General features: G+C 45.4%; 1 protein-coding gene across 1 annotated transcript; it reads right to left on the bottom strand.

The window, feature by feature from the left end:
• On the bottom strand, positions 2,239 to 9,340 carry LOC110435585 (DEAD-box ATP-dependent RNA helicase 40-like). Its single transcript, XM_021461266.1, has 8 exons — positions 9,148 to 9,340; positions 7,338 to 8,943; positions 6,840 to 7,049; positions 6,212 to 6,280; positions 5,413 to 5,682; positions 4,576 to 4,926; positions 4,068 to 4,345; positions 2,239 to 3,944 (listed from the first exon to the last, which is right to left on the bottom strand). Exons 2-8 carry the CDS (start codon positions 8,865 to 8,867, stop codon positions 2,486 to 2,488), a joined length of 4,167 nt encoding a protein of 1,388 aa, XP_021316941.1. The 5' UTR covers positions 8,868 to 8,943; positions 9,148 to 9,340; the 3' UTR covers positions 2,239 to 2,485.

The following is an 11,862-nucleotide window of genomic DNA, read 5'->3' as shown; positions in this document are numbered from 1 at the left end:
TAAATTTATCAAGAATACAGTTTATTTCTGGGCAAAATTATGATTTTAGATATATAACTGCATAAACAACTTTAAGCAGACTTTAGGCAAGATAATCTGGTGATACATGTAGACACCTTGTTGATCATTTGACTGAGAGTTCTTGGAATCAAGTACTGGGAAATCCTCTGCACATATGGTAAACCCCTTTCCGTGTGATGTAGGCCTCTGCATTGGAAAAAATATATTATTGGATTATACCTGACTTCTATATGTGTTCAGTTAGCTGATAACATGAATACCATATGGAATGCATACCTTTTTGGCAATAGTCCTTAATGGGGCTTTTGGAACATCCAAGAAAGAAATTTGAGAATGTGGAAATTTCCAGCTTCCTGATCTTAACTCTGTGCTTTGAGGACGACTTATCGCAGTTACAGAATCATGTGAAGTACGACCACAAGCAACAGGTGAGTCGAGCAAATCACTTTCATCTGTCGACGTGCTTGAGCTTCCTGGAGTAGAAGGGCGGTCATTGATGTTCACAAATGACCCAGAACCTTCACCCTTCTTGAGAGATAGGAGTGATGATGAACCCCATGCATTTGGTGCTGGAGGCATTGTCCTGTCACCCCATGGTAGAGCACCCCTGCATCCATTCCAACATCCCTTCAGATAGCAAAATATCACAATGGAGCCTCATCACTGTATATTATCAAGACCGCTTTAACACTGAATCAATACTATTCAGCATCAAAGCTTACATGGCTACTGGACACAGTTCAGACTTAAGGGGAAATCGCTAAACAGCAATCACAGGGAAACTGTCAAAAATTGTTTAAACTAGTAGTTACTTAGACAATACACACAAGGGATCCTTAAAGACAATACGCACAAGGGATCGTTATTTCTAGTCTAGGGACAAAAATTATGAAAGCATAAATTTGATTGACCCAACATCCTTTCTTTATTTTACATAACAGTAGTGCAAAACTATCTGAGCCTCCACCCATCAACAATAAAATCATTGTCAAGTTATATAACCACATAAACACTCCAAACACTGGGAAGGGAACAACCCGCTCCGGAATGAAGCCCCAGTGGGTAAAACTCACTGATAAGCAGAATTTAAACCCCCAGTTCAACTAAGAATGGCATCTCCAGATGATGATTTACGCCAGGGAAACGAAATGTCACCTCTGGCTTTGCAATTTATTAGGCTTCGGGGCCGTCTCAAGATCCCCCGCGGCGAGCGGCCTCCCCGGAGCCGCAGCGGCAGCAGCAAACCCCCACCTGCAGCGATAAACCCTAAACCCTTGTAGTCGGGGAGCACCAACTGAACCCAATGGAGACACAAAGCGATAGAAATGGGAGAAAGAATAAGGAGGCGAAGCGGATGGGACCTCTTGTCGGCGCTGAATGCCCGCGCCGGTGCCGCGGCCATGTCTTCCTCGCTCCTGCGGGGTTCGGAGCCGCGCGCGGAGGAGAACCCGGGACGTCGCGGGTGACGGTGGCAGCGAGTTGCAGGTGGCACGGGATGGGTAGGGGCGTGCTGGAGACGCAGGCGACGGCGGAGGACGAGGAGCGTGGGTGTCGCCGGCGGCAGGGGAGAGGCGGATACAGCAGGGGACGAAGGGAAAGGAAAAGTTTCTGTGGAATTGGAGCAGCGAGCAGCGGAGAGGGGTGTCTATGACAAGTGGGTCCCACTGAATGGTCGGAGACAAATGGGAGATCCCGGGAGACCGGGGCACATTGTCAGCGAGGAGAGAGAATGTCCATGACATGTGGGCCCCACTGAATGGTCGGAGACGAACAGGAGACCGGGACACATTGTCAGTTACTTTAGAACGAGCGACGCCACTGCTGCAGAAAATCTTTTTGGTTTTGTGCAAAATTTAATCGTCTGTTGCTTTGAACTCATGTTTGCGAATTTTTTTTTCAACTGCCAAAAAAATAATTGAATTTACCTCGCGTATGCCATAAAAACCGGTAAAGCAAACATAATTTAGATGAAATTAAAAACACATTTGAACACTAAACGACAATTCAGTTGACCCAGAAACAACAAATTTTGAAAAGAATTTTAGAAGTGTACACATGGTTGCCTTGTGTCCCGCTGAAAACCTGTTAAACAGACTGAATTTAGCTGGTAATAAACAAAAATTAGAATGCAGACAAGAGAGTGCAACCGTACACAAAATCCGTTGAAATTACAGAATATATAGGCAAGACAACAAAACATTCAAAGAAACACAAAGATTGTAAAACGAAAACGAAAAATACACAACATAGTTGCAATAGATCACATCTCCTTTTCATCCATTCAGCACAAGAACACACAAGATCCATACGCCAATTCACCACTGAGATCATCAGAAATTGTGGAAAAACTGATTTGAGTCACATAAACTACTACCCGGAAACTCATTTCATTTCTCCTATTGTACACCAAATTAAATAGGGAGAAAAGGGGCAGCGCACTAGATATCGTACAACTCATTAATCATTATACATCAGGAGCAGCCTGCTGAACTGCTGCGCCTGGAAATGTTTCGCCTGCAGGAAAACTGGGAAATGCACCATCAGTCCCTTGGAAAGGTTGGCCAGTAGGTGTGGCGCCAAAGCTGTTGTCATTCCCACCACATATCAACGGTGCAGCAGCAGGTGCCTGGACTAGGACACCAGGAGACATTGGCGACATTGAAGATGTATCGGCCAGTGATTGCTGAGGTGCGAGAGCAGGAACAGGCGGTCCTGCTGGTCCAGGGACAGGGACAGGGACAGGTGCAGGTCCCGCTGCTCCAGTTGCGGGAGGCAGCACATCGAAACCAGATCTTGCTCGGGGCCTGCGCTCCGGTGCTGCCCCATGGTCACGGCTCCTGCTCCTGCTGCGACTCCGGCTGCTGCTGCGGCTCCGACTACGGCTCCAGCTCCTGCTGCGGCTCCTGCTGCGTGACCAGCTCCTGCTGCGGCTCCTGCTCCTACTAATGCTCCTGCTATCACTTCTTCTGTCATAACCGCGTGACCGGCCTCTGTCTGGGCTGCGGCTGTAGCTCCGATCCCTACCCTTGTCTCCAAATCCTCGACGGTTATCATATCGTCCCCGGCCATCTGAGACAAACCGGTCATGTGGGCCACGGTCAGAACGCCCCCTCCCACCAAATCCACGCCCCCTCCCACCGCGTCCACCAGAAAAATCTCCCCTACCTCGCCCACCAAAACCGGGAGAATCACCCCTGCCACGCCCACCAAAACTGGAAAAATCACCCCTGCCACGCCCACCAAAACCAGGAGAATCGCCCCTGCCACCGCGTCCACCAAAGCCCCCAGGGCTTGCTCCACCTCTACTGCCAAAACCACCAGATCCACGCTCCCCTCTACCACCAAAACCACCTGATCCAGGGCCATCTCGTCCACCAAAGCCACCTGGGCCCTTTCTGCCACCAAAGCCACCAGGACCTTCCCGGCCACCAAAGCCACCAGGGCCCTCATGGCCACCGAAGCCACCAGGGCCTTCCCGGCTACCGAAGCCACCAGGGCCAGCCCGGCCACCCAAGCCATCAGGACCTTCCCGGCCACCAAACATGGCTGGGCTTTCTCGGACACCAAATCCACCTGGGCCTTCACGACCACTGAAACCTCCAGGACCCTCCCTAACACCACCATAACCAACAGGGCCACCAGCACCAGGATCAAAACGACGACCACCAGGCCCATCCCAGCGACTCATACCAGCAGCCTGGTTTCTTGGACCTCCAGAAGCACTGCGTGCAGCCATGTCTTGCAGCTGTGGAGGGACATGCTGATTGGCACCTTGCAAGAGTTTCACCAAATCACCAGCATATTTCCAATCTTGTTCAGAGAAAAAAGTGTACGAGACACCAGTAGCACCAGCTCTTCCTGTACGCCCTATGCGATGCACGTAGTCCTCTATCCCAGTTGGAAAGTCATAATTGATTACCACTCTGGAAAAAAAAACATATGGTGCAATAAAAATGAGCAACAGAAATTTGTCAATGTTCAGTAAGGTAATATTGGACATTGAAATATTTTAAGGATTTAATATCTCACAATCAAATAAGCCTCACCTGATATCTTTGATATCAAGTCCACGAGCAGCAACATCTGTGGCTACTAATATTGGAGCCCTGCCAGTTCGAAACTGATTGAGAACATTATCTCTTTCAGCCTGCGATTTATCACCATGAATGCTTACAGCATTAAAATTGCGACCAATGCCGCGAGCAAGCTGGTCACACATCTTCTTAGTCGAGCAAAATATGATGATTTTTGAGCCCCTTTCTTGATCTCTAAGAATCTGCTCTAGGCGCCGCTGCTTGTCCATAGGCGGAACCACCTCTACATACTGCAAACAAACAGGAGCCTTAGAAATGGATCATCCTAGAAACGGCCACATAATATATTACAGATAAAGGCTGACACTAGGAATTAGGTGCCAAAGAATGCTTTTCCAAACTACTTAACAATAATAGAAATTCTGACACCAGTCAGCAATGACACTTCAAGGACTCTGAATCCTAAAGAAAGGCAAAGCATAAAGTATGACAAGAAACAATCATAATTTCACCAGAATACCTGAGTGATGGATTTGTTGGCAACAAGTTCATCGATGCTGCCAATGTTGACCTGGACAGGATCTCTTAGTAAATCCCCAGCTATTTTTGTAACCTCCTTTGGCCAAGTGGCAGTGTACATTAGAGTCTGTCTAGTATTAGGAATCTCATCCACAATCTTCCGTATTTGTGGCTCAAACCCCATGTCAAGCATACGGTCTGCTTCATCAAGCACAAGTAATGAAACCTGATGGAGGCTAATCTTCTTCATCTCCAGTATATCATTAAGACGTCCTGGTGTTGCAACCACAATATCTGCTCCACGCTCAAGTTCTCTTAGCTGAGGGCCCTTTGAAGCTCCACCATATAGGCACTGAAAAAGAATGCATCAACAATGATTTCAATGTAAGAATGTGACATGTCATTAGTAAACATAGTACCAGAAATAATGCACATATTCTACAAGGCACTTAGGTAAAGAAATCTTGAATGATCGATACACAGCAATATTGTTCAGAACCACACAAGTTCATTTTCTAAGATTACTATAAAAAACACACTAGGCTAGGTAGGCGCTCAAGCTAGCCTAGTGCCCTGATAGCCGCCTCAGCCGCATCGGACTTTCTAAAGCGGAAGCTATCATTTACTTTTTGAAGAACAATACTTGAGTCAATGACTCTATTTTTTAAAGTCAATAGAGCACATTATCAACATTTGATATCCAATAACTTAATTACTATGCATTTTCTTACAAAACAGAAAAAATGTGCACATAGTTTCAGGACTACAATTGGTTGTTATCAATGCTTGCAAGAAAAGATAATAAGGCCATAATAAAAGATATCAGATCAGAACTCACTGTGCAGGAAACTCTAGATGATTGACCAAACTTAACTACTTCGTCTTGTATTTGTGAAGCAAGCTCACGAGTAGGGGCCAAAACCAATACCGTAGGACCCAACATCGGATTATTGTGGCATCTCCTCAGATGTATAAAAGCAGGAATTAGGTACCCCAGAGTCTTTCCAGACCCTGTCTTGGCAATAGCTACTATGTCCCGGTTTTGCAGTGCAACAGGCCATGTCTGAGCTTGAATTGGAGTGGGATTTGAAAAACCTGCTGCATGGATCTGAAATGAAAATAAAAATGAATAAGCATCATAAGTGCATGCCCACCTGCAGCAGATAATTGGTATTTTCCATAGCTAGTAAAAAATGGTTGCAAACAATGAGAAAGTGGTTAAATTCTATCCTAGGTGAATATGGCTGCTTACTTAAGCAACTCAAGGCATGAAGAAGCTCTTTGTTGATTCAGTGGCAGAGACAAGAAGCAGGAAGCCTCAGCCACATTTTATAATCTGAAACAACACCAATCCTCCCAATACTTGTCAGCAGAAACTAGCCACAAGTATTTCACTACAGTGCCCAGAAATTGAAAACTAATCGTTGTATTGGGGCACTCAGCATCACCGCAAATCCATTATGCTAAATCAGTGAGCAAACCAATACGATGTGCTCACTGTGAGAGAAGTTAATTTTCCATTTCCAAGATATCATTTTCAGTGGCCCACATTGTCAAGAATCTATAGGCTAAGTTAAATTTGTGGATAATGCAACCATGGATCCACAAGTAGCAAAGCCCAACTAAAGATGACATACCTCTCTCAGAATCTCTGGAGGGAATCCAGTAGCCTCAAATGTCATAAACGGAGCAGGAACATTCTCACCCTGGATATTAAGAAAATAGCATTCAAAATATAAATAATCAACAGGTGACAGTATAAAAGAATAATAAACAGGTAGCAGTCTAACTAAACAAGAAAATGAACTTGTACACCAAGAAAAATATTCTGAAATACCCTGTTACCAAGCTATGCATAGAGAACAGGGCATACTAAAATTTGTACAACTGCAGAAGTGCACCTCTCAGGCTTTATGAAATTTTGGTATCTCAAATGTATTTCTCTGTGCAAAAACAAATTATACTATACCTCTGTCCAGTTTTCTTGAGTAGCATAGGCCAGAGATGTATATGACATGCTTGAAATGTCAGATGTGTGCCACAAAAAATATTTTTTAGTCATGTAAATGTTAGATATCAACCAGTACCGCTATTATGCAAACGGGTTACTAAATTATTCAGAGATACAGAGTACGTTAAAAACCACATGTGGAACAGCATTTCCAGAATGTTTAAGTACAATGGCAAACTGCCTCTGGAGAATTTTTAAGTTGTAAACTGTATCTTAGTTTTGCGACAAAATATGTCCAGCAATGAACTCCTTACCATGGCAGTGACTTCATGGTGTTGACGGTATGCATCAGCTGAAGATACACTTGGAAAATCTGGAGGAGCAAACATACTTGATGGTGGCCTCACTGAAGTTCCAATAGGCAATGGACCAAGATTATGTGGATTTGGTACTGAATGTGGAGGTGCCATGTTATAACCACCAAAATTGTCTGGACGAGGATAAGGCGGTCCATTATGCATGCCCTGCCGCAGAAGTTTACGCAAAATCAGAGTGAATGGTTAGCACTTTAGAATTGAGGTTAGCATGAGCATAATATATAGAAAGCATTGAATATATCAGAAAGCTAATGGGCATTGTTGATAACATTTTTACAACTAGTTCCATTGATATGGTGCGGAAATATCATCAAACTTTACAATGTACAAGAAATTGTATAGCTTACTACTGTTATGGTAGGACATAAATTTAGGCAGTATAAGGGTGAGCAAGGCTTCAATAAGATTCAACATTACTGTACCAAAGATTATTACCATAGGATTTTGTGAAGTTGGGATAGGAGCAAGCTTTGGCTGCTGCTGGAGAGCCTTTGTTCCATCAAACCTTCCATAAGAGTGAGAGTCATCTCTTTCAAAGTGACCATCACTATTACCCATATCAAAACCCATTGGAGGTCGAATTGGTGATGGACCAGCATGATTTGGAACTGCATGGCCACTAACTGGTTTTTGCTGGTAGTTTGTATCAGCTCCACCTTGATGCATATGAGCAGGTGAGTTCATAAAACCCATGTTGTTAGTCTCAGCAGAGGATGATCCACCAGGAAGATGCTTGGCGGGATATAATGGCCCACCAACTCCAGGTATATTTGGCTGGCTACTAAGTGCTCCAGGATTTTGATGACTAGAAGGTAACTGCTGGTTTGGGAGAGGAGCTTGGCCACGCTGCTGACTAAGTGGCAATGAAAAGCCAGTCCGCTTGCCTTCATAAACTCCATCATCATCCTTCAACAATGGACTTTGTTGCCCATGTGACAGTGGCGGTTTTCCATGCTGAGTGAACGGCAATCCATGCTGCAGTTGACCTTGTTGAGATGGCATTTTAAGTCCCTGAGGTTGAGAAACCTGCGGCGACTGTGTAGCTTGGGCAGGGTGGTGAAAGCTCAAAGATTGTTGAGGATGTTGCCCTTGACTCTGAGGAATCCTAACTCCCTGCGGCTGCTGGCCTTGATTATAAGCACCATGCGGCATTTGAGGCTGCTGAGGTTGATTGTAGGCAGACTGTGGTATCATGGATTGCTGACCTTGATTGTAGGAAGGTTGTGGCATCGGTGGCTGCTGAACTTGACCTTGATTGTAGGAAGGTTGCGGCATCGGTGGCTGCTGAACTTGACCTTGATTGTAGGCAGCTTGAGGCATCGGAGGCTGCTGACTCTGACCTTGATTGTAGGCAGCTTGAGGCATCGGTGACTGCTGAGCTTGATTATAGGCGGTTTGTGGCATCTGCGGCTGCTGGTCTGCCTGATATGAATATGGTGGAGCCTGCTGTTGCTGCTGAGGTTGCATGTAAGGACCATGCTGATACGGCATGTGCTGAGGATGCGCGCTGTGGTACTGATGCGGCTGATTTGGCATGTACGCCTGCTGTTGCTGATATGGCACTTGCTGAAACGAAGCTTGGTGCTGAGCAGGGACATGCTGCTGAGCTGGCTGTTGAGTGTGCTGCTGCCCAAGCTGGCCAGCCTGAGGATAAGCTGCCTGGCCAGCCTGAGGATACTGGTGCCCTGCCTGGCCAGCTTGGCCGATGTTAGGCTGCGAATACACCCCAGGTGCAGGTTCCGGACCCTGCGCAGGGGTCGGCGGTGGAGGACCTGCCGGCATGGGGGGCACCCCTGCAGTTGCTGCAGCAGGCTTCTCATACTGGGTCACATTCGTCTCCGGGTTCCAATAGTACAGCGTCGCGCCATCAATCAGCGCTTTCCATGGCGCCGGGAGCGTGGGGTCATCCGGAGCGAACCGAGGGCCCGAAGAATCGGCTGCGGCGGTGGCCTCCTGAGCCGCCATGGTCACCAACTCTTCTTGCCCCCTCCTCCTTCTAATGGCTCACCACCTACGCTGCTGCGACCATAATGCAAATGCCCTGCACAAACCAGTAAAATTCAGGGGGAGTCGAACCAGTTAATGAAACTCGATTACTTCTGCAAGAGAAACGAAGTTCGTGAGCGTTATAGATGCGTAAGCTCGCAATTAGAACAGATCCGAAGACAAATAGCGAGATAGCTTAAGTTAGGGTTTGGGCGCCGGGTCCCGCGCAGCAGGGAGGGGAAGAGAAGGGCTGGCGTACTTGGAGGGTGCTCGTCGACGGCGAGGGGGGTTACAAAGACCTGGCGAAGGGCGGTGTGGAGACCTCGGCACCTGGCGTAGCGCGGCGGCGGCGGCGGCGCTAGCCCAATCGTCGGCGAGAAGGAGAGGGGGAGAGGGAGAGCGGACGCGGGGTGAAACGGGGATGACTAGAGACGGAAGTGTCGCCGGTGGGCCGCCCTGGGCCGTTCCTCAATCCGCGAAAGCCTTTAAGATAATTTTTTTCCTTTTTTACTTTTGTGGCTAGTACCCTTTTTTTTTTCTAGTAAAAGTTTTTTGGTCTCTACTATATATGAATACAATACATGTGCGGGTTTACGGTTTTTTTTTACATTATAAGTTTTTTCCTTACTTTTATTAGGCCCTGCTTAGTTTCGAAAAGTATTTGGATTTCGCTACTTTAGTATTTTCGTTTTATTTAGCAATCAGTATCTAATTATAGACTAATTAGAGATTTAAAAGATTTGTCTAGCGATTTACAAGCAAACTATGCAATTAATTTTTATTTTCGTCTATATTTAATTTAATGCTTCATGCATGTATCCAAAGGTTCTTAGTACAATACATTTGGAAGATAAGAAGAAGAGAGTTTAAATGAACATTAGTAGGAATATTTAAGTTTTTTGTTTCTTTCTTTTTCATTCTTTCGTCTTATCATCATTTATCCATGAAACGCTATCAATGCTAATGGAACATTGGTTGGAACATTTTTTTTCTCTTGAAGCTAAACATTTTTTTCTTTTGAGCCTATAGAACAATGTATATGAAACTGGGACAGTTTTTCATAAAGCTAGGACACTCTTGGCTAAACTTGTAATATTTTTCTCTTAAACATTGTTTTCTTTCATAAAAAGGTTCATCGTTTGAAAAACTATATTTGGCTTTCATGTCCCAAGATTTTATGTTCACTACAAAGTATTTCCAACACGGGGCATAACACAGGGCTCCTGCTCTTTTTTAGAGCCAAAACCAAAAAAAATCTAACGGCCAAACTCAAGTCCCTACTATATGGAGATACCTAAATCTTTCTCTCAGCCTTGTGGATATAGAGAGCTCTCTACTTTCTAGGGACTTTTTTCTTCTATCAACTCCTTCCCATGCATTTTTGGTCCATCTCTTCTCTAACGTCGTCACCCTATTCTCTCCAGCGGCACTACCACCGAAGCTAGTACCATCCCTCCCATTGAGGTCCTCCCCTTCTGCTACACCGCCACCAAGGGCAAGCCTGTCCTTGCTCACGGAGGACCTTCTCCTTGGTGAGATCCTCTTTTTCGCCGCTAGTTAGAATGAAGTAACTCACAAATAAGCTGTGAAAGATCAAGGACCCTAAATTTGAGAATTAAAGCTCTTAAAATAAGAGAAACCCTCAAATCCTAAGTAGGTGTCCTATGTTAAAGGGACCTTTTGTTCGTGTTTCGATAAACCTAACTATTGCTTTGATTTAGTTATTAAAAAAGTCAACAAAAAGGTCAAAACAAAAATAGAAAGAGGACCAAAACAAGAAGCAGGAAGAACTACAGAGAGGGGGAGTGTGAGAGTGAGATAGATGGTGAGAGACCTGTCTCGGTGTTCTAATTTCAGGAGAGGTTGCATGGACCTAGGTGAGTTTAGAGTTTGACAACTCATCATTTTTGATGCATGCATGGCTATGATCTATTGAACTGTTGAACACATTTTGTTGGACTGTCCGATAGGAAGATGTGCACTGTAAAAAAGTGCCCCGGCATTCACGCGCGAACTATCCAACAAAGAGGGTCAGACTACCCGAGAAATGACAGCAGAGCCCAGATAATGCAGAAATATTTGTATTTTTTTTTAAATATAAAATGCAGTTTACGCTCATGATGGTTATGATAAATCATAAAATACAGTTTATGCTCATGATGGTTACAATAAATCAAAGTACACGGTTGGGTTAGCACTCTTTTTGTACAAATAATACGTGAGTGCTAGAACTGCATTTGTTTTTTAGGATGAAGTGAGTGCGTGTACCAATTTTGAAATAAAAAAAAAAGAGATAGTTGTGTCCCACTCCCGAGGCAATGCTGTATGGGCAGATATATGTTTTTTTTTTTTGGAGACGTTCGGTCGCATGAGGTTGAAATCGTTTGCCAGAATCGATGAACTGATCCAAACAGCTGCAGCGCAGCCCTGGACAAATGCCAGAAGATAGTACAAAAATCGCAAAAGGAAATCATTGGGCCGCGGTTGAATTCTCGTTTCCATTTCAAGCGGGCCTGGGCCTATCGGACGTGGTCGGCTCCTCGCGCAAGTGTTGGGACGGCCCGACCACGTCTGATCTTGACCCTTGTGGGCCCGTTAACAGAGCCGCGACTGTGATCCGGTGAGAGGAGCAGCTATGGCGGCGCCGTGCCGTCGTCGTCGCCGGCACCATGAGATTCCTCCCCGCCGGGCTCTACTCCCTCTCCCAATCCGCCGCCCCGCGCCACATCAAATCCAGGTAACGCCTATTTATGCGTCTGTGAATGCTGCCCTGTCATATGCCCTGTTCTTATTTTAGACACCGTTTTTCTTCAACTCATCTGTCGTTTTGGCATTAGTTTCACACGAATATAAACAATAAAACGACATGCTGTTTTTCTTTCAGCGATGAGCGGCATGATGTACATTCCATTAGTTTTCTTATTATATATGCATCGAGTCTAGCTGCTGCATCTTGTTTCACTTGGCAAGCCAA

This window comes from Sorghum bicolor, chromosome 5 (assembly GCF_000003195.3).
Source record: "Sorghum bicolor cultivar BTx623 chromosome 5, Sorghum_bicolor_NCBIv3, whole genome shotgun sequence".
In the NCBI taxonomy this organism is placed as follows: domain Eukaryota; kingdom Viridiplantae; phylum Streptophyta; class Magnoliopsida; order Poales; family Poaceae; genus Sorghum; species Sorghum bicolor.
Note: the sequence above shows the minus strand (reverse complement) of the source record. Positions and strands in the feature narration are given on the sequence as shown.

Bases quoted from the DNA above. Each gene is read 5' to 3' on its own strand.
- LOC110435585 (XM_021461266.1), bottom strand. From the start codon at position 8,867: ATGGCGGCTCAGGAGGCCACCGCCGCAGCCGATTCTTCGGGCCCTCGG. The intron at 6,281-6,839 runs GTAAGGAGTTCA...CTTAATATCCAG, and splicing joins ACCATGAAGTCACTGCCATG to GGTGAGAATGTTCCTGCTCC. The intron at 4,927-5,412 runs GTGAGTTCTGAT...ATTCTTTTTCAG, and splicing joins CATCTAGAGTTTCCTGCACA to TGCCTATATGGTGGAGCTTC.